The sequence below is a fragment of the Perca flavescens genome, chromosome 22 (genome assembly GCF_004354835.1).
Source record: "Perca flavescens isolate YP-PL-M2 chromosome 22, PFLA_1.0, whole genome shotgun sequence".
NCBI classification, from domain to species: Eukaryota; Metazoa; Chordata; class Actinopteri; order Perciformes; family Percidae; genus Perca; species Perca flavescens.
Window position 1 is genome coordinate 7,873,405 of NC_041352.1, and position 27,244 is coordinate 7,900,648.

At 39.3% G+C, this 27,244-nt stretch overlaps 2 protein-coding genes across 4 annotated transcripts; both read left to right on the forward strand.

Annotated features, from left to right (window-relative positions):
• Nucleotides 1–2,303: 2,303 nt before the first annotated feature.
• Nucleotides 2,304–12,837, forward strand: LOC114548988 (leukocyte elastase inhibitor-like). 2 transcript variants are annotated; one of them, XM_028569058.1, is made up of 10 exons: nt 2,304–2,414; nt 5,420–5,601; nt 7,620–7,760; nt 8,007–8,124; nt 8,240–8,382; nt 9,113–9,190; nt 11,285–11,362; nt 11,595–11,684; nt 11,808–11,988; nt 12,197–12,837. In XM_028569058.1, exons 2-10 carry the CDS (start codon nt 5,425–5,427, stop codon nt 12,436–12,438), a joined length of 1,248 nt encoding a protein of 415 aa, XP_028424859.1. In that variant the 5' UTR covers nt 2,304–2,414; nt 5,420–5,424; the 3' UTR covers nt 12,439–12,837. The 2 variants fall into 2 exon arrangements, with proteins under 2 accessions (XP_028424859.1, XP_028424860.1); XM_028569059.1 differs by lacking the exon at nt 11,285–11,362 and having other exon boundaries at nt 2,315–2,414; nt 12,197–12,836.
• A 1,641-nt stretch (nt 12,838–14,478) lies between these two features.
• On the forward strand, nt 14,479–24,518 carry LOC114548986 (leukocyte elastase inhibitor-like). Of its 2 annotated transcripts, none has more exons than XM_028569056.1 (9): nt 14,479–14,880; nt 16,017–16,198; nt 21,116–21,256; nt 21,503–21,620; nt 21,889–22,031; nt 23,136–23,213; nt 23,557–23,646; nt 23,743–23,923; nt 24,122–24,518. In XM_028569056.1, exons 2-9 carry the CDS (start codon nt 16,022–16,024, stop codon nt 24,439–24,441), a joined length of 1,248 nt encoding a protein of 415 aa, XP_028424857.1. In that variant the 5' UTR covers nt 14,479–14,880; nt 16,017–16,021; the 3' UTR covers nt 24,442–24,518. The 2 variants fall into 2 exon arrangements, with proteins under 2 accessions (XP_028424857.1, XP_028424858.1); XM_028569057.1 differs by lacking the exon at nt 14,479–14,880 and adding an exon at nt 14,923–15,334.
• Nucleotides 24,519–27,244: the final 2,726 nt, after the last annotated feature.

Below are 27,244 nucleotides of genomic sequence, written 5' to 3' on the forward strand. Positions count from 1 at the left end.
GTGTTGAAACAGTATACGATTTGATTTGGTATAACTATAAAAACGTTGAGAATTACAGCCCTAGAGTTTTAATACTAATCACACCCTGAGTTCCCGTCCTATATTTTCAACACCAGAAAGATAAGTAAAAACTGCGGTGTTGCATCACTTCTTATATTCTGTGTTTATCCTAAACATTAGGTTCTTGCATTGTATCTTTTGCACCTAATGTCATTAGTCTATGTTCTGTTTACTTTATGCATGGCCCTCTTTGCTGCATCCTCACACCCTACCCTAGTTAATCTATACCAGTAAAGTCTAGTTTATCTTATCTTAAACCTTACACCCTTTGAAAGAATTTGCCTTTATCACAATTTCTGTTATGCTTCTTTTTTTCAACTGCCAAACGTCAACTATATCATATTATGAGACGATTGCAGATTCTCTGCACTTTATCTACAGAATATGCAGTTTCAGCCTTTAATATATTCAGTTAACCAAAGAAAATAATGTGATGAAATCACATTGTCAGAAAGATATGAACTTGGTAATTATTGGAATTGTAATCAACAAAGTGCAGTTATTTATAATTGTACCACTATGCATATAATGAATTTAGACTATAGAAAAAGAGCTTATATGAAGGTTTGAACTGGTTTTGAATCCAGGACATTTTTATTTATGCTTAATGCTCTGGAATAAAAGTGTGTGTGGTTCACAAATATTGTTTGTCACCATTTTTTCAAACTTTTTTTTTTTTTTTTTTTTTACATTTTCTCAGACCTGTGTAATAATATGGATAACCTGCAGTTCGATCTACCAAGAATAGTAGTGGGATTACTAATAACATGACATTGAGGAACTGTTAATACTACACTGGTTGTCTATGAAAAGTCTTTATCATATTACTTAGTTAATGCATAACCTCAACTCACAGTATAATGCTTCGATCAATACTATATGAGGAAGGACAAGTAGGCTCCATTACAGGGACTTTTTTAGTGTCCAATTTCTGCAGGTGTTGTGTTTCTTCTCAGAGAGGGGATTAAATGTACCTGCAAGTGTCTTGTCTGACGAATGTAAATGTAACTAAAATGTAAGGAGGTATATGTCATATAAGAAACATGTTGCTTGTAAAAACGGGGGAATAGTCCAGGCTTGCTGTTTTAGACAGGTTTGAATTCTACATAGCTGATAACCATATATACGCTGCATAGCCTATAGCAATGGGACGTGTATGATGTGTTAAATATAAAATAGGAAAATAAGGGTTTTGTTGTGCGTACACAAGGGTGCCAAATACGGTAATATACGGTATGCTAGTAACACAATAAATGCATCCTACTCTAGCACAGTATGTGGTAGGCCTATTCCAGCTCAAAAACGAGAAAACTATCTAATTTATCTCCCGGAGCTGACTGCTGTTCTGGTTTCCCCTTCGATCGTCGAAGACTGAACACCTGTCGACAGCTCCCTAATCACGGAGGGGGCGCTACGCATTTTAACAGGATGGGATTTGACTGGTTTTCAGGGACGACGCTGAAGTGGGACAGAATAAGCGCTTAACATGAAAAAGCTTAACGCGGTTTAATGTACCTAAACAACAATCAATGATCACCAAAATTCTCATGGCTATATCTTGTCATGAACACTTAGCTAAGCCTGTCAAAAAAACTAAACCGAAATCCAACGATTATAGTGATCTCACATTAATGTAGCCTAATTTATTTCTTCTTCAGTGGCGCCTATATAGCGAGAAAACAGCTTAACGTGGTTCAATGTAGGCCACATAAACAATTATCAATGATTAACACATTTATCTTCCATATTGCTCCTCATAACCACTGAAAACTGTCAAAAAAATCCACCCAAAGTCCAATTATTGTGGACGTTATCTGACACATTAAACCACGTTAAGCTTTTTCCTCACCAATGATCTAAAGTTAACGTGAGATAGATGTCCCACTTTGGGGAAAACTTCCGATTCGCAGCAATTCCTATTCGGGGGAAATTAAATAATGCAATTAAGGGGTATTATTTATCTCTGGGATAATTTAGTCCAGCTTTGACAAGTCTAGGTGTATAGTCGTTTTGGATCTGGACCTGGTCTAATGAGTGAATCTCCCATATTGCGTTCTCATAAAGACAATAAAGCTTTCAATACAGTAAGAGGTTCAAAAAACGGAGGATCAGTAACTCAGCAATGTAAATTATGTTTCCCTACTGAATCGGATGCTGTGAATAGGAAACTAACTTCAGCTTTAATTACATTTAATTACATTTCCTCTTAACCGCCGAATCAGAAGCTGCGAATCGGAAGCCAACTTCAGCGTCGTTTTTCAGGGCGTGTCAGGAGTCAGCTTGTAAATAAAACTGAAGCTTCAAACAGAAGTCTACACCTTCTTACTAGAGGACCATCAGGAAAGTCTCTGTCTGTAAGTAGAGGATGAGTCTCATTCATTTGTGACAGTGGGATTTATTTGATCATGTAGATTGTAGTGAAAAGTCCTACTTTGACAGTCGTTTGACATGGCATAGCGTTATGAATATATAGTGACGTTATAGTAATATATATGTTATTTTATGTAAGGTAGGCTAAGTATAATGTAATATTTAGTCAAGTTTATTAATATAGCACGTTTAAAACAACCAGAGTTGACCAAGTAAGAAATCAAAGCAAAAGGAGTGATAAAATAACACAAATAAAAATAAAATAGCAATAGTAGCAAGAAAATACAGTACAACATATAAGAATAAAATAATCTTTAAAAAATTGAATATAATTATTAAAATGCTAAAAAAACAAACTCTAAGAGCAACCAAAGGTCATTGAATACAAATATGTCTTGAGATGTGTTTTAAAACTGTCAATGAAGGGGGAACATCTGAGACAAAGTGGGAGATTATTCCAAATCTTTGGAGCGGCCACAGAAAAGGCACCATCTCCCTTACCCACTAACCTTGATCGAGGAACAGTTAAAAACAATTGATTCGAGGATCTAAGAAGCCTGGATTTGGAGTAGGGGCTGAGGAGTTCTGAAAAATCCTGGGGAGCCTGACCATGAATGGCTTTAAAAACAAATAAAAGAATCTTAAAATAAATCCTGTATTTAATAGGTAGCCAATGCAGGGATGCTAGAATCGGTGTGATGCTTTCTCTTTTCCTTGTGCCAGTCAGAGGTCTCGCTGCACCATGTTGCACCAGCTGCAGGCGAGGCAAAGAGGAATGGCCAACACACAGGTACAGTGAGTTGCAATAATCAAGCCTGGAGGATATTAATGCAATGGTGACAGTCTTTGTGTCATCAGAAGACAAGATGGCCTTCAGTTTAGCAATATTCCTGAGTTGAAAAAAGCAACTTTTCACCACTGAATTGATCTGCTTCTCAAAATGAAGTGATGAATCAAAGATGACACCAAGATTTCTGGCATGGGCGTGCAGGTTAAGAGATAGCAGACCCAGGTGGCTAGCTATGCTCTCTGTGGTGTTAGGGGGACCAAGAAGAATCACCTCTGTTTTGGAGTCATTGAATTGTAGGTAGATTTTGGCCATCCAGCATTTTACATCCTGGAGGCAGTTGAGAATGGATATAACAGAGTTGGAATCCCCCGGATTTAACGGCAGATAGATTTGTGTATCATCGGCATAGCAGTGGAAGGAGACATTGTGTTGGCGGAATATATAGCCCAAAGGGAGCATATACAGAGCAAATAAAATAGGCCCTAAAATGGAATCTTGGGGTACTCCACAAGAAATAGAGGCTGTGGACGAGGAGAGGCTGCCGATAATAACAGAGAAAGTCCTATCGGTTAATAGGAGGCAAACCACTTCAGGGTACTGCCCTGGATGCCAACCTGGTCGTTAAGACAGTTTAATGATATATTGTGATCCACTGCATCAAATGCTGCACTGAGGTCTAATAGAATTAGGATGGCACATTTACCACAGTCTAAAGCCAGTAGCAGGTTGTTTGAGACTTTGAGAAGGGCCGATTCTGTGCTGTGACGAGCCCTGAACCCAGATTGAAATTTTTCTATGATGTTGGTATTATCTAAATGAGACACTAGCTGAGCATATACAATTTTTCTCCAATACTTTAGACAGGAAGGGAAGCTTGGAAATGGGACGGAAATTATTTAAATCTGATTTGTCGAGGTTTGGTTTTTTTAATAAGAGGATGGACTATTGCATGTTTAAAAATGGATGGGACAGTTCCATTACTACAGTGTCCAATACATCCTTTAAAAGGAGTGAAGGAACAATATCTAAGGGGTAGGTGGAGGACCTAGTACGAGCAATAGTGTCATAGACGAGAAACAGAGCTACAGGCTGAAAGCCATTAAGGATGGCAGGGGGGACAAACATCAGACCAGGATTATAAACGGGTCGGGTGGTGAGATATTTGAACGAATGAGATCTATTTTTGTTGAGAAAAATGTTAGAAAGTCCTCACAAATGGCTGTGGATGGACAAGTGGTGTTTGCTGCTTTGACCGATAGCTGATAATTAGCCAGACAGCCTTTCAGCATCTCAAAAGACACCTGTAGCCTGTCCTTTTTCCATTTTCTCTCTGCCTTTTCGACATAGTTCTCTAAGAGCACGAGTGTCACTATTCAGTCAAGGCTGAGATTTGGTTCTAGGTTTGCTGATAGTCAGAGGGGCAATGGAGTCCAAGATATTTCCACAGATTGAATTAAAATCTGTGATTAAAAGAGTCCATAGTTCCGAGAAATTCAGCGCTGGCATTGGCTGGAATGTCCACATGAATATTGAAGTCCCCAGAGATTAAAATCTTGTCATAGCCTAAAACAACAAAAGATAAAAATTCTGAAAATTCAGTCAGAAATAAAGAATTCTGTTTCAGAGGGTGGTAGACAGTTACACAAAGGACAGGCTTTGTACCACCTGTTTTAAACATAAAAACCTCAAAACTGGTATAAGCATTTGTACCAATAGGAGTGCACCGGTGGCATTTTTTAAAAATGACAGCAATATGAGCAATACCTCCTCCATGGCCACTAAGCCTGGGTGAGCTAAAGAAGTCGTAGTCGGGGGGACATAATTCTAAGAGCTGGCTATATTCTCCAGACTCCAACCAGCTTTCCGTGAGGAACAAGAAAGGAATCAGGAAGTTTAATACTTTCTTGAATGTGTGATGTTTTATAAATATATTTACAATCAAACATTTGCATAAACACCACCAACTATTCAGCCAATTTCAACATAATGTTAAATTATGAACCACTACTTTAATTGTTATTACTAATATAGTTCGGTGGGTTAATGTTTGGGTACGTGAACCAATTGTGAATTAACTCTGCTTGGTCTATTTAATGTTTGCTGAACTAAAGACTGAGTCTTACTGGTTCAGAAATTAAAATAAAAACATTGTTTTAAGTTTGTAATAATTAATGCTCTGTCCTCTTTCCTGTGTGTCAGACACAATGGCATCTCCAACCCCTCTGTCCAAGGCCAACACCACCTTCTCTCTGGCTTTGCTCAAAAAGTTTGGAGATGACGACAAGACGGCAAACATCTTCTACTCCCCTTTCAGCATCTCTTCAGCCCTGGCTATGGTGATGCTGGGGGCCAGAGGAAACACAGCCACACAGATGTCAGAGGTATAATATGCTTGATGTTGTTTTTTGCCTCCAACGGTGTCTTCCAGGCAGCTAACCCTAACCTTAACCCTAAACATAACCATTGCCCCACTGCCTGGAAGGAGACGTTGGGAGCAAAAAACACACACACACACACACACACACACACACATCTGTCATAAAAGTAACAGATTAACATTGCACGCTGGTTCAGAGTGATTTTGTGAATTGCACAAAATCACAATTATCCATCTCTAAAGTCTGGCTGGCCATCAGCAAGCCATGTAATTTTTCTTATATTATAAATTAGGTCAAAGGAAACTTCCAAACCATGTGGTTGCAGATAAAAGAAGAAACACAAGAAATAGGTTTAGGACTAGAGCAAATGCTGGGTGACTAACAATTACAACACTGGAACATGGAAACTATGCATTTAAATAAGAAAAAGAACTGAAATCACACTACAGGAGTAACTACGGCAGGAGTAGTGTTCTCTTGTGGAGCACTATTTTGCATAGTGGCCATATTCAACAACGCAGGTTAGATGACACCTTGGGACTCAGTGGGAAAGAAGCTTTTCTTTTTTTGCTTTATTACAACTCTAACACAAAAAAAACTAAATTATTGAATAATCGCTCTTGTCATTAAATTGAATGAGCTCTTGGCTAGTTAGAGCCACAGAAAAACAATGAAATGCATGGCATGTGTTGTAGGCGTGATGCTAAGTGATGGATGACATGTATCCTGAGCTGAGCCTGACCTCTGACCTCTTTTTTTGCTTAAACACTTGATCCTATAGGACCGTTAACTGCAGTGGGTCACTCACTGGTTTGCTCTGATTTGAAAGAACAAGCTTCTCCCACTGATTCCACAGTTATCGTCGTTCCTCTTTTAAACCTGCACAAGTTCCAACAAAACAAGTTCCTTCCCTAGACTATTTTGCAGCGGCACTGTTGCTCTGTCTGGCACTTAGTGCTGCCCAAGACGACTGTGATTGGTTTAAAGAAATGCACATGAACCAGTTTTTATCCTATCCAGGAATGTTGGACTAGCCAGACTTTCCTCCGCAGCGCTGTGGAGGAAGGTCTGGCAATGCGAGACTATACCATAATGTTCACCCCAGCACCTGTCTTAGAAGACTTGTTAGTTGAGTATCTGAATGGATGACAGCTGGAAGAATATTTGCAGTCTTGTATAATTAAACTCAAATATTCCCAATTAGACAATAAATAGTAATGCTTATAGTAATCATTACAAACACAACGGTCACTCTTACTATGCTCCCATGTACAATGTAGATAGCTGTATAATTAATTCCTAAGTTATCAGGAAGTATAAGGTTTCATTGGTAAAAACATTGTCAAGCATAATTTATGTCTATCTATTGATTATCATCAGTAATATAATTGTAATAGAATAATGATTAGTATATCATTTTACACCTTGAGGAGAATAAAACCTCTCACACAGTGGCAGTCTGTACACCAGAAGAAACAACAGAAGGGCCTTGGCAATAACAAATACACTAAGAAAATCAGTAAAGCAAATTGGTAGTAGAAAAGGTAGTAGAAAGTTTAGGTGGGAATTAACATGGTGTAACACTAGAACATTTTGTAACATTATTCTAAAGAATTGCTAAAGCAAAGCCACACCCAGATGACTTGACTGGTGGAAGTGTGAGAATGTGGGAGGGGCAGGACCTTACTCTAAAATTTGGAGTTGTTCTCTTAGAAACATGGTGCATTTAAATCCACCATGTTTCTAAGAGAACAACTCCAGTCATTTGAAATGATAATATTGTGAAAGATTACACAAGAAAAGTGAGCGTACTGTGTACTCCAGTTACTCACCATCATTTAACATAATGTATGAAAATGCATAGCATGGAGCACCAAAATTCAACAACTTAAAGGAAAACTTATTTAGTCTATAGTCTCATCACTTAACAGGCAAGATGACCAGTCTAATATACTGTTTATATTAGACTGGTCTGTCAGTGCTCAGTGCATCTCTGTAACAGTTGTCTCCTTTGTCCACAGTGCCTGAAAACCAAGGATTGTCAGGATGACGTCCATGTTAGCTTTGCCCAACTGCTGAGCGAGCTCAACAAGGCTGATGCTCCGTATGCCCTCAGTGTTGCCAACAGGCTGTACGGGGAGCAGTCCTACCAGTTTGTTGAGGTGTGTGTGTGTGTGTTTCAGTGTGTGTGTATGCATCTTCATGAGTATGTGTGGTGTGAGAGTCACTCATGGGAATATTTAAGATCTGTAAGAAGGAATGATGAATGAGGAAGTGGACAGCAGCAGCATGATTGTGAAAATGCTCTTCTTGCTGTAGTGACTTTTAGTTCCACTAACTAAAGTTAAGCAAAGAGATTAATATGTTTGGGTGATCAGAATCAGTAAATGTGTTGTTGATGGTTCCAGGATTTCTTAGGAAAAACCAAGAAGTACTACAACGCAGAGCTGGAGACTGTTGACTTCAAAGCTGACTCAGAGGCCGCCAGGCTCAACATCAACAGCTGGGTGCAGAAGCAGACTCAAGGTGGATCATACACACTAACACACATGGAAACATAGCAGCAACCATTTTTCAACACTTTAGACTTGCTTTCAGTTGTGTGACATTGCTTCATTTATGTCGCAATTTTGTTTACCAGATAAAATTAAGGATCTGTTGGCCGACGATGACGTGGACAGCCTGAGCAGGCTGGTGCTGGTTAATGCCATGTACTTCAAAAGCGCCTGGAACGAGCAGTTTCATCAGCGTTACACACGGGATGCTCAGTTTAGACTCAACAAGGTAACACTGCTCAAGGAAAGCATGTAATTGACTAACACTGATTGACAAAAGTCTGTTAAAGTCAGTAAATATGGGTTTTTAAATCAATAATATGGTAGCATAAACCATTTACGCCATAGACGCTAATTCTGACTTCTTCTTTGAAAGTACTGAAAAAGGGTGACGGAAAACAATTCAACATCAGGGCTAGGGTTGGGTACCGAACTCTGTACTTTTTTGAGTATCGACCAAATTACGTCAGTACTACCGTGGACCGATTCACGCTAAATCAAACAGTGAACAGCAACACACATTTTAGCTACCAGATAAATGACCACTTAATAAAATCTATATCAGTTTAAGTGTACACTATATTTAGATTTTTTCACCACTTTACCTTGCCATGAGAGAGCCCTGTTGAAGTTTATGCAGGGGAAACTGAAGGGGTTCTTCAAAGCCATCAGACTCCTTTGACAATAAAAGTAATTTTACCTACCAGAACATTAGGAGCTGCTCGTCTACCACTGCCTCAATCTCTTGGTTAGTTTTTGTTATTGCATGACTTTGGTGAATCCAAAATAACCCTTTAAAACACCAAAGTCACACAATAACACAAAGTAACTGATCGAGGCAGCCGTAGACCAGCAACTCCAATCTTCTGCAAAGAAAAGTTATTAGCAGGTTAGCGCCGTGAGGAGGTAATCCTAGCCCAGACTGAATTTCGTTCTGAAAGTCAGTGTGTTGTTTTCAGAATGACACCAAGCCGGTGAAGATGATGCACCAGAAATCAAGGTTCCCTTTCTTCAACAAGCCTAAAGCCAACTGCAAGGTACTGATGCCATTGATTCATTAATGAATTGTAACTGACCGGGCAACAATCAAACTAATCATTTATAATAGAGATGCACCGATTACAACTTTCTAGGCCGATTCCCGATTTTTCATTGAGTTTGACCAGCCAATACCGATTTTAGCCGATTCCGATTTCAATTTTTCTAACCACTTTACAGCACACACAAATATTGCAGATAATCGATCACTATAAAATATAACTATAAATTACTCCTGGTGTGGGAAATTAACACACATTTAAAGTGCAATGTCATGGAAGAACCATTTCCTTCTTTTCACATCCAATATCCAACTAAAAATGTTTATATATTTAGCAAACTAAACTTCTGTGTGTATGAAAACAGGAAAAACAGGTAATGGCAATAAAATAATATATAAATAACAAATAAAAATAAAATAAATATAGCCTTAATGCAGTATAAAGATATTTCTCAAAACACACACATGCATCCCCACTAACCTGGAAAGCATTTTAAACAGTAACGTTTATACAGCTTGTCGGAGGAATACAGCGTCTCTTTTATTTATTTCTTTTTTCTTTTTACAGCGGCCAGCTTGGCGTCAGAGGCAGAGGGACCACAGCGTTTGCTAACGTTAGCTTCTTGTCTCATCAGGGGTCTGATAAACAGTAAATTCATCAAAGTCAGTGTGCCCAACGCTACTTTCCAATAAGCTGTAGCTGTCATATGTCACGGTACCCGCGTGAGTGCGGTTTTCATGTTCCGGTTGTTCAGCCTCAGAGGGGAGAGAGAGAGAGCGGCTGACTGTTCGCCTGAATGCAGTAGAGCAGACTTACGACTTTATGACATTTCATAAACAGCTGATTAAGCGGCAGTGCGCCGCTGCTACATGCATATAGCGGAAACCCTGCATGTGCATGTGTGGTGCTGATGTTGCGCGATTTTAATCATGCGGCGCCCGAGTGAATTTGACCTGCATAAAATCGGCATATGTCAGACTGACCGGCAGGTCGCCGGTCATGGCCGATGACGTGAAAATCGGCCAATTCCGGTCACCGGCCGGTCAATCGGCGCATCTCTAATTTATAACTTTTTGTTAAACAGGATTGAATGACCTTTCCATTGAATGTGAATAATTGAAAGGAGAAAGGATGAGAGTTTGGTTATGATCCATTTTACCATACAGTAACTGTGAAACTAACTGCCTAAAAAGTTTTTTGCATGTCATCCCATAAACTATCTTGTTGATACACATAACACAGTTGTCACACCAGTATATATACGTGTCGTGGACAGCCTGAGCAGGCTGGTGCTGGTTAAGCCATGTACTTCAAAAGCGACTGGACCGAGCAGTTTCGGCAACGTGCCACACAGAGGATGCTGAGTTTAGACTCACCAAGGTAACACTGCTCAAAGAAAACATTCAGTTGACTAACACTGATTGACAAAAGTCTGCTAAAGTCAGTAAATATGGGTTTTTAAATCAATAATATGGTAGCATAAACCATTTACACCATAGACGCTAATTCTGACTTCTTCATTGACAGTAGTGAAAAGTGAAGGACAAAAATTCAACATCAGGGCAAGGGTTGGGTACCGAACTCTGTACTTTTTTGGGTACCGACCAAATTACGTCAGTACTACCGTGGACCGATTCACGCTAAATCAAACAGTGAACAGCAACACACATTTTAACCAGCAGATAAATGACCACTTAATAAAATTGATATTAGTGTAAGTTTTTTTCACCACTTTACCTTGCCACGAGAGAGCCCTGTTGAAGTTTATGCAGGGGAAACTGAAGGAGTTCTTCAAAGCCATCAGACTCCTTTGACAATAAAAGTCATTTTACCTACCAGAACATTAGGAGCTGCTCGTCTACCACTGCCTCAATCTCTTGGTTAGTTTTTGTTATTGCATGACTTTGGTGAATCCAAAATAACCCTTTAAAACACCAAAGTTACACAATAACACAAAGTAACTGATCGAGGCACCCGTAGACCACCAACTCCCATCTTCTGCGAGGAAAAGTTATTAGCAGGTTAGCGCCGTGAGGAGGTAATCCTAGCCCAGACTGAATTTCGTTCTGAAAGTCAGTGTGTTGTTTTCAGAATGACACCAAGCCGGTGAAGATGATGCACCAGCAATCATGGTTCCCTTTCTTCAACAACCCTAAAGCCAACTGCAAGGTACTGATGCCATTGATTAATTAATTAATGGTAACTGACCAGGCAACAATCAAACTAATCATTTATAACTTTTTGTTAAACAGGATTTAATATATATATATATATATATATATATATATATATATATATATATATATATATATATATATATATATATATATATATATATATATATATGTGTGTGTGTGTGTGTGTGTGTGTGCTGTAATGTTTGAAACCCTCTGTTAAACAGATCCTAGAGATGCCTTACAAAGAGAAGGAGCTCAGCATGCTCATCTTTTTACCCAATGAGATGGAGGACAGTACAACAGGTCTGGAGAAGGTAAGACACACACACACACACACACACACACACACACACACACACACACACACACACACACACACACACACACATAAAAAAACAGACAGACAAACTAATAATTGATTCTGTGTCCACCCCCAGCTGGAGAAGCAGCTGACCTATGAGAACTTTATGGAGTGGACTCATCCAGACACGATGGCTAATGTTGAGGTCGAGGTGGGGCTGCCTCGGTTCAAGATGGAGGAGACGTATGACATGAAGGAAGTCCTGGTCAGCATGGGCATGGTGGATGCCTTTGACGGAGAAAAGAGTGACTTCTCTGGTAGGACATGTGCCTGGATCATATCAGATATATTCATAATCATTTAAAGAACAGGCAGGTGAACCTGAACTGTCTCCTGTCGGTTTAAAAGAGACAACAAGTTAATACAGAGGTTCTCCCTAATCAGTTAGCTGTATTCATATCGTAGGGTAAGACCTGACGTTATATTTATTTAAAATATTCTAACTCCTTTTTTTTTTTCTAACAGGCATGTCTCCTGCCAACGACCTGGTACTGTCAAAAGTCGTCCACAAGGCTTTTGTGGAGGTCAACGAGGAGGGAACTGAGGCTGCTGCTGTCACTGCTGCTATCATGATGATGGGCTGTTGTGTCTCGCCCCTGCCCTGTCCACCCGTCATGTTCATTGCAGACCATCCCTTCCTCTTCTTCATCCGACATAACTCCTCCATGAGCATTCTCTTTGCTGGCCGATACTGCTCCCCTGAGTGAGCACTACATCAGTAGTGTTTCTCAACTGGAGGGGGCGTTAGAATACATCTAGTATTGGAACAGTGTACCATTTTATTTGGTATAACTTGAAAAATGTTAAGAATTACCACTCTAGAGTTTCCTAAAGCTAATCACAGCCTGAGTTCCCATCACCAGAATGATGAGTAAAAACTGCGGTGTTGAATGTTCTTAACTGTGACTACTTGTTTGCATCACTTCTTATATGAGGGAGGGAATGATTCCGTGTTCATCCTTAACATTATGTTCTTGCACTGTTCTTTGTATCTTTTGCCTTAATCTCAATCTCATCCTTAGGATCTTGTTTACTTTCTGTCCTTGGTAATTATTGGAATTGTAATCAACAAAGTGCAGTTATTTGTTATTGTACCACTATGCATGTCATGAATATAGACTATAAAGATAAAGAGTTTATATGAAGGTTTGCACTGGTATTTATTCCAGGTCATTTTTATGTATGCTTAATGCATATGAACTAAAAGTGTGTGCTTCACAAATATTGTTGTCACATTTGATTTTTTTAAAACACACATTTTTATTGAAAATTTTGTGTGACAATATGGATATGTAATATATATATATATATATATATATATATATATATATATATATATATATATATCCTATGTATACAGGCTTGTCTTCACTGAGAGCAAGAGAGAAGTTAAAATAAATAAATTCTTTAAAAAAAACACTTTAAACCCCCAAATCTAGGGGTGTTACACTATTCAAGCATGAATTATTCAAGTAAAATGAAGACTTCCTTTAGCATGCATGATTTTATTCCCCTGAAATGAACACTGTATTAATTTCAATATGCATAATACTCCATTGTATATTATTGTCACTCACTTAGTTGTAAGTAATAGTGAAAAGACATCTACTTGCCATGAGTTATTTGTTTAATTCAGAAATCAGTACCTGCACTGTTCAGTTACCAGACCCATCCAAAAGATTTTTGTCATTCATGTTGTACCTACTGCTTTCTTTTCAAAGTGGCCAATTATATTCAACAATTAGCCTTTTGTGTGACTTTGTGTGATTTGTTTTCATACTTATATGAAGGTTTGAACTGCTATTAGGTCAGGTCATTTTTGTATGTATCCTTATGCTATTACATATGGAATAAAAGTGTGTAGGGCACAAATATTTTTTCTACTTATTTTTATTGACATTTTATCAGACCTATATGATGAGATGGATTATCTGCTGTTCCATCTGCTACACAGGTCGTGTCTGGCCCAGTAAAGTAGTGGGATTCATAATACCACAACATTGTGGAACTGTTAATACTATACTGGTTGTCAATAAGAAGTCTTTATCATGGGTAACTGAAGAAAGGGATGTATAATGTCTGTCACTGTTTCTGTTACTATTTGTATGATGTATGTCGCTGTTTTTTGTTGTTATGATCATTCTTAAAGAAACATGTAAATGCCATGCAAACTTCATTGTTGAATGAAAATGTTTCACAATAAACATTTAAGTCTTTATCATATTATTTACTGTTTAACCTGGAGAAACAGTAGTATAATGCTATATGATCAATTCTATATGAGAAATAATAAGTATATTACAGGAACTATTTTTAGTGCCCTATTTCTGCAGGTGTTTCTTCCCTGAGAGCAAAAGAGTAATTCATGTTCTTAAAAGAAAACAGAAAATAAAACTGGTTGAACCTTCAAGTCTGTACATGCATCTTGTCTGACCAGTTCAAATGTAACTGGAGGTATATGTCACATAAGAAACATTTTGCATATTAAAATGCAGGGAATAATCCACACTATGCAGATAACCAGAGATATGCTGCATAATATAGCAATGGGAAATGTATGAAATAAATATAAAATAGGTAGAGAAGGGATTTGTTGTTGTGAGTACACAAAGGGACCATATAATACTGTATATGTCAGGAACACAGTAAATGCATCCTACTCCAGCACACTAGGTGGGGTTAATGCATCGCTACGTTGGTGCCCTGAGTAACGTTACAAGTCAGAAAAGAAGAAAAATGTTAGGAAAGGCACTTCCGGATAACTTCCTAGTTGTTGAAGTTTATTTAAAAAACGAATCGTTTATTAACAAAACATGACAAGAATATTACCAGAAATCTGTTTACTTTTTGCTAATCTGGTTTGTCTTGTTGTATCGAAGACTTATCCCCCGTCGATACATAATTCCCCCTGCCTAAACCTGAACCAAACCTGATGCCTAATCACGGAGGAGGCGCTCCTAGACTGACTGGGAGTATATATGTCTATTAGGGGCGCTACTCGTCTTTTCACAGGGCGTGTCAGGAGCATGGATGTATAAAGAAAAGAGAGGTGTCAGGAACTGTCAGAGGCTTGAAACTAGAGCTCCAGACAGAAGTATTCATGTGAAAAAGAAATAGTCCTTATTACTCGAAGAGCACCAGAAAAGTCGGTAAGTAGAGGATGAGTCTCATTAGGGGTCCAAGAACCTCGAACCTTCTTCCAAGAAAACAAAAAAAACAAAAAAACTGGTTGAACCTTCAAATCTTGAGTTGTTACACTATTCAAGAATAAAGGTCTAATTGTATTTGAAATAACATTTTTAAGGGGATTAAATGTACATGCAAGTGTCTTGTCTGACCAGTTCAAATGTAACGGGAGGTATATGTCACATAAGAAACATTTTCGACAACTGCCTAAACTTTATCCCTAACCACCACAGATGGGGGCGCTACACATTAACAGGATGGGATTTGACTGGTTTTCAGGGTGTGTCAGGAGCATAGATTGTTACTATTTACAGTCAATGGTCAGGAGTCAGCTTGAAACTAATATAAAGCTTCAGACAGAAGTCATCCTGTGAAAAGGAAATAGTCCTTATTACTCGAGGAGCACCAGAGAAGTCGGTAAGTAGAGGAGGAGTCTCATTCATTTTGTCACGGTGAGATTTGATCATTTAGATTGCATATTAGTTGGTGTAACAGCAGTGACGTTAAATTGATCCAGACTAGAAGAACTTTTATCCTCATTGTCTGGTGTTATGAATAGTAATTGGTTTATGTAATGTAGGTACAGTATACTTTTATATATAGCTACTTAATGTAACATAAATACTTTATTTTTGCTATCCATTTCACCTGTGTTTTCTACCATATCACATTAAAAAAGACACTTTCACACGTGTGGTGTTTTGTAAATATATTTACAATCTGCTGGTAAATAAACACCTCCAACGATGCAGCTAATTTCAACATTATGTTAAATTATTAACCACTACTTTACTTTTGTTGTTACTAATATATTTTGGTGGGCAAAGGTTTTGGTAGGTGAACCAATTGTTATAAAATTTACACTATATTAACTCTGCTTGGTCTATTTAATATTTGCTGAACTAAAGACTGAGTCTTACTGGTTCAGAAATGGTCTCAATAGATCAGATATTTACATTCAGAGACTTTCCATGTAATTGTAAATTAACAAATATTTCAGTGGAGTTTGGCCCAATGAGAGAGTGAGCTATTAGTAAGATAAATAACATTATTTTAAGTTTGTAATAATTAATGCTCTGTCCTCTTTCCTGTGTGTCAGACACAATGGCATCTCCAACCCCTCTGTCCAAGGCCAACACCACCTTCTCTCTGGCTTTGCTCCAAAAGTTTGGAGATGACAACAAGACGGCAAACATCTTCTACTCCCCTTTCAGCATCTCTTCAGCCCTGGCTATGGTGATGCTGGGGGCCAGAGGAAACACAGCCACACAGATGTCAGAGGTATAATACATACACACACACACACACACACACTAACTATCATAAAAGTAACAGATTAACATCGCAGGCTGGTTCAGAGTGATTTTGTGAAGCGGCCCAAATTGCTAATAAAACACCACCACAAACTGTCTTCTAAAATGACCATAAAGTTAACCCAGCACCTGTCTTAGAAGACTTGTTTGTTGAGTATCTGAATGGATGCCAGCTGGAAGAATATTTGCACTCCTCTATAATTACAGTTTTTTTCAGTTGCTAAGCGACAGTGGGCACAACTGGAGTCAAATGTACACGTGCAAAACTCAAGCCACTCTGCACTACCAACAGTCACCTGAGCTAAACAGTTCACATCACCTGCAAAACTCATTCAAAGCAACACAACTCTTAACACACGGCTCAGAACAATCCTCACTGAGATAACACACAGTGAGGGTAAAAACACTAGCATCAAACACCAATACAGAAATTACAAACTTTCTCATCTTTACACTTTGAACAATTTGAGTGACTTGACACTACTCAATAGTTTATTTTAGGAAAATATATAGATTGTATAACATACCAATTTTTACGTAAGGTAAACAAGAAGGAATGAAAATCAGCAGTTTTCTTCAATATAGTATTTTGTCTCTGGTAATTTATGGAATTACTGGGGTACATACGTAACAGTACCAAAGAATAGTGTGACTAATCCTGCCTCTCTCCAGCATCATGTGGCAAGTTTTCTTCATCACATTGGATGTCTGCATCATCTCTAAAGACAAATGAATGTGGTGTTTCTATTGCTTTCACCTCCATTACTTTCTGAAAAACAGTAAGCACGCAGTTTTACTGTTGTAAAGATATAGTGTATTTCACTTTTTCTTTTTTTTATAGCTGTGTACATAACCCCAGACATCTTACCTGGACATGTTGGTATCTTTGCTCTTTTACCTGTTTCTCTCAAACGGTACAGTGTATAATTGTTTCATTCTTATTTGGTGTTTGTATACAAAAAAAGGCTTTCTGAGCTTTCTCTATATAAATACCATATATGTTCACTAACTAGTCTAAAACAAGACACCTGCTTAGGCTTTCAGCTAAAATTCCAATCAGCAGTGTTTGATAGGCACCAGACATCTATTCTGTTTTGAATGTGTGGTTAACAGTTTTGACAGCAGTGTGTTAGCATTTGAACAAAGTGCTGTAAATCTACGGTGTTGTGCACGTTGTGGTTAAAGTCATGGGATAAGTGTGTAGAGTTTTGAAAACTGTGTTCAAGCAATGAAAAACGAACTAGAGTTTGGTCCACGTGAACTGCTGCTGTGCAGACTGGAGTTAGAGATTTGCACATGTGACTCCAGTTGGGCCCACTGTCGTCTAGCAATCGAAAAAAACTGTGAACTCAATTATTCCCAATTAGACAATAAATATGAATGACTTGTTATAATCATTACAATCACAGCTTTCACTCTTACTATTCTCCCATGTACAATGTAGATAGTTGTAGAATTAATTTCTAAATTATTAGGAAGTATAGGGTTCCTTTGGGAAACACATTGTCAAGCTTACGTTATCTATCTAGTGATTATCAGTAAGATAATTTTAATAGAATAATATGTGATTTACACTTTTACACCTTGATGAGAATAAAACCTCTCACACAGTGCACCAGAAGAAACAACAGAAGGGCCTTGGCAATAACAAATTGACAAAAAACAATTCTAAAGAATTGCTAAAGCAAAGCCACACCCAGATGACTGGACTGGTGGAAGTGTGAGAATGTGGGAGGGGCAGGACCTTACTCTAAATCCACCATGTTTCTAAGAAAACAACTCCAGTCATTTGAAATGATAATATTGTGAAAGATTACAAAAGAAAAGTGAGCATACTGCATACTCACCATAATTTAACCTAATGTATGGAAATGCATAGCATTGTTGGAACCATCCAGTAGTGAGTTTGGCTTGATGTCAAGCCCCGCCTTCCCACAGGCTGCAGCGAGATACACTTGGTCCTACGTGGAACTTAACGGACTACACACAGTAAGGAGGCTTAAGTTTCTGGGCAGAGGAACAGTCCATCCATCCATCCATCCATCCATCCATCTTCGTCCACTTATCCGGTGTCGGGTCGCGGGGGGAGCAGCTCCAGCAGGGGACCCCAAACTTCCCTTTCCCGAGCAACATTAACCAGCTCCGACTGGGGGATCCCGAGGCGTTCCCAGGCCAGGTTGGAGATATAATCCCTCCACCTAGTCCTGGGTCTTCCCCGAGGCCTCCTCCCAGCTGGACGTGCCTGGAACACCTCCCTAGGGAGGCGCCCAGGGGGCATCCTTACCAGATGCCCGAACCACCTCAACTGGCTCCTTTCGACGCAAAGGAGCAGCGGCTCTCTCCGAGCTCCTCACGGATGACTGAGCTTCTCACCCTATCTCTAAGGGAGACGCCAGCCACCCTCCTGAGGAAACCCATTTCGCCGCTTGTACCCTGGATCTCGTTCTTTCGGTCATGACCCAGCCTTCATGACTATAGGTGAGGGTAGGAACGAAAACTGACCGGTAGATCGAGAGCTTTGCCTTCTGGCTCAGCTCTCTTTTCGTCTGGCAGTGCGATAGATTGAATGCAATACCGCACCCGCTGCGCCCGATTCTCCGACCAATCTCCCGCTCCATTGTCCCCTCACTCGCGAACACAACCCCAAGGTACTTGAACTCCTTCACTTGGGGTAAGGACTCATTCCCTACCTGGAGAAGGCATTCCATCGGTTTCCTGCTGAGAACCATGGCCTCAGATTTAGAGGTGCTGATCCTCATCCCAACCGCTTCACACTCGGTTGCGAACCGATCCAGTGAGTGCTGAAGGTCGCAGGCCGATGATGCCATCAGGACCACATCATCTGCAAAGAGCAGCGATGAGATCCCCAGCCCACCAAACTGCAACCCCTCCCCACCCCGACTACGCCTCGATATCCTGTCCATAAATACTACAAACAGGATTGGTGACAAAGCGCAGCCCTGGCGGAGGCCAACCCTCACCTGAAACGAGTCCGACTTACTACCGAGAACCCGGACACAGCTCTCGCTTTGGTTGTACAGAGATTGGATGGCCCTGAGAAGAGACCCCCTCACCCCATACTCCCGCAGCACCTCCCACAGTATCTCCCGGGGACCCGGTCATACGCCTTCTCCAAATCCACAAAACACATGTAGACCGGTTGGGCATACTCCCAGGCTCCCTCCAGGATCCTTGCGAGAGTGAAGAGCTGGTCCGTTGTTCCACGACCAGGACGGAATCCGCATTGTTCCTCCTCAACCCGAGGTTCGACTATTGGCCGAACCCTCCTTTCCAGCACCTTGGAGTAGACTTTACCAGGGAGGCTGAGAAGTGTGATACCCCTATAATTGGCACACACCCTCTGGTCACCCTTTTTAAAAAGGGGAACCACCACCCCAGTCTGCCACTCCTTTGGCACCGTCCCAGACTTCCACGCAATGTTGAAAAGGCGTGTCAACCAGGACAGCCCCTCCACACCCAGAGCCTTGAGCATTTCTGGACGGATCTCATCAATCCCCGGGGCTTTTCCACTGTGTAGTTGTTTGACTACATCAGTGACTTCCGCCTGGGAAATCGACGACAATCCCCCATTATCCTCCAGCTCTGCCTCTAACATAGAGGGCGTATTAGTCGGATTCAGGAGTTCCTCAAAGTGCTCCTTCCACCGCCCTATTACCTCCTCAGTTGAGGTCAACAGTGTCCCATCCTTACTGTACACAGCTTGGATGGTTCCCCGCTTCCCCCTCCTGAGGTGGCGAACAGTTTTCCAGAAGCACTTTGGTGCCGACAGAGGAACAGTGTGTTTTATTAATGTCAGTAAGGCTAATGCTGCCACTTGTTACGACATTAATGTGATTTTAGATTAATACTATTGATGCAGCTTTTGCATGCTGCTATTGCTTCATGCTTGATTTATTAATCTGATCGGACCATCGAGTCCAATCTATTTTCTGTGAATGTATCATTTGATCACGATACTGTTGCTATTGTGATCGACTAATGTAGCCTGGTTTAAAACTGTAAATGCCACATTTCTTTTCTCCCGCTGGGAAGAAGTTAGCTACTGTACTGAATGAGAGTGTGATCATTGTCAGAACCTCAAAAATCAAGACTCAAGGTGCCTTTTATTTATTCCAAGTGTGTTTTCACTCCATTTCTCTCTCTCTCTCTCTCTCTCTCTCTCTCTCTCTCTCTCTCTCTCTCTCTCTCTCTCTCTCTCTCCCCCTCTCCCTCTCTATACACACACTCTCACACACACACAAACACAGTGTCTCACAGAGGTTTGTTTTTGCTTTGTTTTGTTGTAGTTTAAAAAAGGGTATATTGGTTTTAATTGATCGAAGGATTATTGATTGCCATTGATGATTTTGAATTTAATAAATTCTACTATATTTTAAATAGCGGTTGCCTGTGATTATTTGTGTATTTATTGTAATAAGCTGGTTAAACAGGTCGTTGCTCGAATTCACCCTTCCTTTTGTTCCTTTAAAGTATACCAGATAGATTAACCAAGTTAAGATCTGTATTTTAAAGGGAACACCACCTAATGAGACTGTTTCACAGTTTGATTATTGGTCTCTGACGTTTCAGGGTGGTGCCCTGTTTTGATTGTTTGTTGATTTGATAAAGTTATTAATAACCATATTCATAACTTTATTAATATTGATAAACATCTTTGATAATTTGCCAATAATTAAATCTGTACACCTACGACTTCCCAACAGCATGGAGCACTAAAGTCAACAACTTAAAGGAAAACTTGGCTTATTTGGTCTATACTCTCATCACTTAACAGGCAAGATGCCCAGTCTAATATACTGTTTATATTAGACTGGTCTGTCAGTGCTCAGTGCATCTCTGTAACAGTTGTCTCCTTTGTCCACAGTGCCTGAAAACCAAGGATTGTCAGGATGACGTCCATGTTAGCTTTGCCCAACTGCTGAGTGAGCTCAACAAGGCTGATGCTCCGTATGCCCTCAGTGTTGCCAACAGGCTGTACGGGGAGCAGTCCTACCAGTTTGTTGAGGTGTGTGTGTGTGTGTTTCAGTGTGTGTGTATGCATCTTCATGAGTATGTGTGGTGTGAGAGTCACTCATGGGAATATTTAAGATCTGTAAGAAGGAATGATGAATGAGGAAGTGGACAGCAGCAGCATGATTGTGAAAATGCTCTTCTTGCTGTAGTGACTTTTAGTTCCACTAACTAAAGTTAAGCAAAGAGATTAATATGTTTGGGTGATCAGAATCAGTAAATGTGTTGTTGATGGTTCCAGGATTTCTTAGGAAAAACCAAGAAGTACTACAACGCAGAGCTGGAGACTGTTGACTTCAAAGCTGACTCAGAGGCCGCCAGGCTCAACATCAACAGGTGGGTGCAGAAGCAGACTCAAGGTGGATCATACACACTAACATTAGGGGTGTAACCATACATCGATCTGGATCGATATATTGATTCAATCATCAATGATCCAATATTATAAATACAAAGTGAAAATATTGATATGTATCTCATCTTTAAGTGATAAAATGTGTGATTTACACCACTAACGTATACACACACAACACACATGGAAACATAGCAGCAGCCATTTTTCAACACTTCAGACTTGCTTTCAGTTGTGTGCCATTGCTTCACTTATGTCTCAATTTTGTTTACCAGATAAAATTAAGGATCTGTTGGCCAAGGGTGACGTGGACAGCCTGAGCAGGCTGGTGCTGGTTAATGCCATGTACTTCAAAAGCGACTGGAACGAGCAGTTTCAGCAGTATGCCACACAGGATGCTCAGTTTAGACTCAACAAGGTAACACTGCTCAAGGAAAGCATTGAATTGACTAACACTGATTGACAAAAGTCAGCTAAAGCCAGTAAATATGTTTTTCTAAATCTGTATTATGGTAACATAAACCATTTACGTCATAGACACTAATCCTGACTTCTTCATTGAAAGTGGTGAAAAAGTGTGAATGAAAAGAGGTCAACATCAGGGCCGTGGCAGGAAACCTGACCACATAGAATTGTGCAAACCAGGGACAAAGAGGATGAAATTTGATTACTTAATAATAGCTCATTTGTCAGAAATTGGATGAGGTACTTCCTGTATCCGTAGTCAGTGTAGATGGCGGTCGGCCCGTCGCCATTTTGGAGGAGCAATATGCATTTTAGCCACATAGAAAAATTACCACTTACAAAAATCTATCTTAGTTTAAGTGTAAACAAACTAACTGATCGAGGCAGCCGTAGACTAAAGCTTAGCTCGGGCCCAAAAAAATCAAGCCCAACCCTACTCGAGCCCGGCCCGACTTGACACATTAGGCCTAACTGTGATTATGAGCCCGAGCCTGATTTTAAACCCGACAATTTTTTAATACGTGGGCCATTATACAGTAACTGACGTTCTCAACTACACTTCCGAGTTGTTTGAACTACAGAAATCTGTTTAGAATTATCTTAAGGAATAATGCAACAAGGACGAAGCATGCAAACAGCGCTGTTTATTCAGAATGGAATGGATCGCAAATGGATCCGAATGAAGAAACGTAAAAAAAAAACTCAACCCTATCCCTCAGACAAATAGTGTGGTTAACAGATCAAGGCAGCAACATAATCAAAGCCCTGAAGCCATATTGGAGACTTTCTTGTCCTTTGCCACGGTCTGCATGCTGACGCACTGGCCGACAACACGCCAGATATAGGAGAGACCATATCAGCTGCTAGAGCACTCAGAAGATATCTGACACAATCTGGCCTGGTTGCACAATTATCAAAGGGTTGGGTCAAGTTCAGGCAGAGAATCTAAACTCTAACTCCCGTGTTCTGCGAGGTTAAATTATTAGCACTGCTTGCCACTTCCATTTGTTCTGCAGCACCTTTTAAGCTTACACATTCCTCTGGCTGCTGTTTTCAGAATGACACCAAGCCAGTGAAGATGATGCACCAGAAAACATGGTTCCCTTTTTCCGACAACCCTAAAGTCAACTGCAAGGTAATGATGCAATTTGAATTAAACCAATCATTTCATAACCTTTGTTAAAATAATTTATTGAAATGTCCATGGAATGTGAATGATTCAAAGGAGAAAGGATTAGATTTCGGTTATGATCCATTCACCATGCAGTAACTGTGAAACTAATGTTTTATTTGTTGCATGCCATCTCACAAACTATTTTATTAATACACAAAAATAACCAAACAGTTGTCAGACCAGTATGTGTGTGTGTGTGTGTTTTTATATATATATATATATATATATATATATATATATATATATATATATATATATATATATATATATATTTTTGCTGTGTTTGAAACCCTCTTTTGAACAGATCCTAGAGATGCCTTACAAATTGAAGGAGCTCAGCATGCTCATCTTTTTACCCAATGAGATGGAGGACAGTACAACAGGTCTGGAGAAGGTAAGACACACACACACACACACACACACACACACACACACACACACATAAAACAGAGACAGACAAACTAATAATTGATTCTGTGTCCACCCCCAGCTGGAGAAGCAGCTGACCTATGAGAACTTTATGGAGTGGACTCGTCCAGACATGATGAATAATGTTGAGGTCCAGGTGGGATTGCCTCGGTTCAAGATGGAGGAGACGTATGACATGAAGGAAGTCCTGGTCAGCATGGGCATGGTGGATGCCTTTGACGGAGCAAAGAGTGACTTCTCTGGTAGGACATGTGCCTGGATCATATCAGATATATTCATAATCATTTAAAGAACAGGCAGCTGGAACCTGAACTGTCTCCTGTCAGTAGACAACAGCTTAATACATAGGTTCTCCCAAATCAATCTACTCCATTCATGTCGTAGGGTGAGACCTACATTCTATTATAGTTAGTAATCTTTTTTGTTCTCTTGTGTGACAGGCATGTCTCCTGCCAACGACCTGGTAGTGTCAAAAGTTTCCCACAAGGCTTTTGTGGAGGTCAACGAGAAGGGAACTGAGGCTGCTGCTGTCACTGCTGCCAGCATAATTGACTGTTGCCTGAACATGAGTCCACCCGTCATGTTCATCGCAGACCATCCCTTCCTCTTTTTCATCCGACATAACTCGTCCATGAGCATTCTCTTTGCTGGCCGATGCTGCTCCCCTGAGGACCCCCCCCATCTAAGGGTTGTCCCCCCCCCTAGAAATATCATTAAAACAATGCTGTGTATTGTAAATGACATAATGATGTATACCTAAAATATCTGTGTAAATAGTAAAACAATACAAACCCCCACCATCAAAAAACATGTAGGTTCTCCAGTCAGTGCGCTTGATCAAGGCTTAGATCTGGAGTTGGTCCCCTTATATGATATACTGTCTATGGTTGGTCCCCGGGCGCTGTAAATGGCTGCCCACTGTTCCCTTGACATGTAGCTATGTGACAATAAAGTACCTTCAGCTTTACAAAAAATGGATTGGCAGCACGTGACATCATTAATACACTTATTTACAGTAAGTAGCCTACCTTTCTTCTTAAATTTACTTGGGCTATGTTAAGTCATCATTAGGTTCATTGAAAGGAAAATTACTGCCTTATATATATTATTATTATTATTATTATTATTATTATTATTATTATTATTATTATAAATATATGTGGGTCAGTGACATATATACCAGAAAAGAGTTTTTTCAAATATTTCAAATAACAGGCATAAAAATGGTTGACTTTTGTTCTACTAACTCTCATCTTTATAGAAACATATTTTGTTTTTAGATTTTCAATTTGAATCAGAATTTATGTGACAATTTGTTGTATTAGTCCGTAAAATCGTCATATGGTGTGACATGAAAATAATTGTATATAAACTGAAAATGGATTATACCTTTCTTAAGTTACTCACTTTATCAAAGTCATTTATCATAACTAAACTGTGATCCATTTTGGTTTTGTGAAAATGAATTACATTTGTGTATTATTTTCTAAAACATCGCTCAATGTGAGACCTATGCCATCGGTCTTTCAACATATTTTCTATTTATTGTGACAAACCTTGCTATAAAATTATAAAAATATTTGTGACTCTTGCTGATACTATTTTCTATGTATTCCATGAACATTTTCAGGTTTTATCATTGATAAAGGTATGTTATTTTCACAATTTGGAATGTCACACCAAATTATATAGTGTCACACCATATGATAATGTTGCCATGTGTCTATGCAAACCATGTATTATCCTACTTATTGGTGAGTACTGATCACTCATATGGCAGGAAATATTTAACCACTCTTTAATGCTGGAAGGTAAAATTCAAATTTTATTGATTTATTTGATATTTAACAATAAAACAAAACATTTTTTAATATCGTACGAACCATATGAACATATGTTTGTGTATCAACTTTCATTTCATTTCAATTCAAAACTGGTCTGCAATATGTATTAATATAAGTAAAACATATAAACCGTGAACATACAGGGTAGCTGAGTGGATCCATAAATAAATCAATTCATATAGATTTCATTGTACATAAGCCAGTCAAATTTGGAGAGAGTAGCAAACTGACTGCCTTACTGAGGTTGGGATATGCCACAAACAACTTCCTGATCTTGATAATAAATGCAGTCTCTTGCCCCTCCATACTTATGTCAACAATTTGTCCCACATATGGTTTTCCCCTCATACTTAAGACAAACTGTCCTTCTGTGTATCCTTCATCTGAAATGGTGGCTGAATCCTCAGCTTGGGCCTCTCCAATTGATGCACTTGATTAGGCACATGCATACAGCACCTGAGTAGAAGAGCTTCAAAAGGAGAGATTGATATGTCAGTGACACGATTGTCTACAGTGATTGCAATAACTAGCTTCTACTCCTTCAAATTGGGCAAACCCAATTTGATGGAGTAGAATTAATATGTAGGGTTTATACTGACTGGGCTTGGGGCTCTCTAGTGGGTAAGCTGGATGTTTCTGTGAAGGGGGTCTGCTGTGTCTGTCTGATAAACTAGAAATCTGTATCACCGAATTAAACTAAACTAAACAATAATTGACTGTGGATAATTACAGCTGTTAGCTTTTGTGATGATGGACCCAAATACATGTTCAAAAGGACAAAACATACATTGGACTTTGTTATTTATTGTTATATCTGCAGGAAATTACAATTCATATCATATGGTGTGACAATCAAATCATATGGCGTGACAGGCAGACATGTCACACCATATGATGAAGTGTCACACCATATGATGTTTTCAGCACTTAGCACAACCTTGAGTCTTGTAGCTACACATTAGCATACTAAAAACATGCTAGCTATAACAAAGCAGAATAGATTTACATGTAATTATGACAAAATAATAAAAGGTCTTTTGCATTTTTATGAAAAATGTGTCACACCAAAAGACATCTGGAAGTGGGACTTTTGTCAGAGTGCCAACAAGATCTGATTTATTGTAAATATAAAAATGATAACTCACCTCAGGTTGTACAGTAGAAATACACTGATAGTACTGTACAACCTTGCTGAAGAAGGTCCTCTCCTTCCCAAGGGTGTCAAAACAGTTGCCCGTTCAAATATCCCAAAATAGTGTCACACCATATGATTTTGATTTCTGTGACAAAATCCTTTTAATTAGAACTGACTCAAAACATAATGCTTGTAATTTGAAACGGGTAGGCTCACAAGTAGACATCTGTATTAATTTTCTGTATTTTTTTGAGAATGTTTGCATTTATTTTTCTTAGTTTTATTCAAGTTCTCACTTTGAGAAACAAGTGCCGGACAGTCACACCATATGAGTTTTGTTATGTTTGGTTGGAAATTGTGAAAAAATGAGTGATGATCTGTTTTAATGTTGAGTATGTTCACATAAAGCATAATGTTATGCACAATATTGAGAAGGTTTTTAGCAAATATATTTTTTATTCATACATGTTTGACACTGAAGACAGCAAAACTGCCATGTCACGTCATCCACCCATGTACGATGCCGAACTGTTCTACACCTGTTTGTTTCACATGTTTGTGAGGTTATGCAAATAAAGATGTGA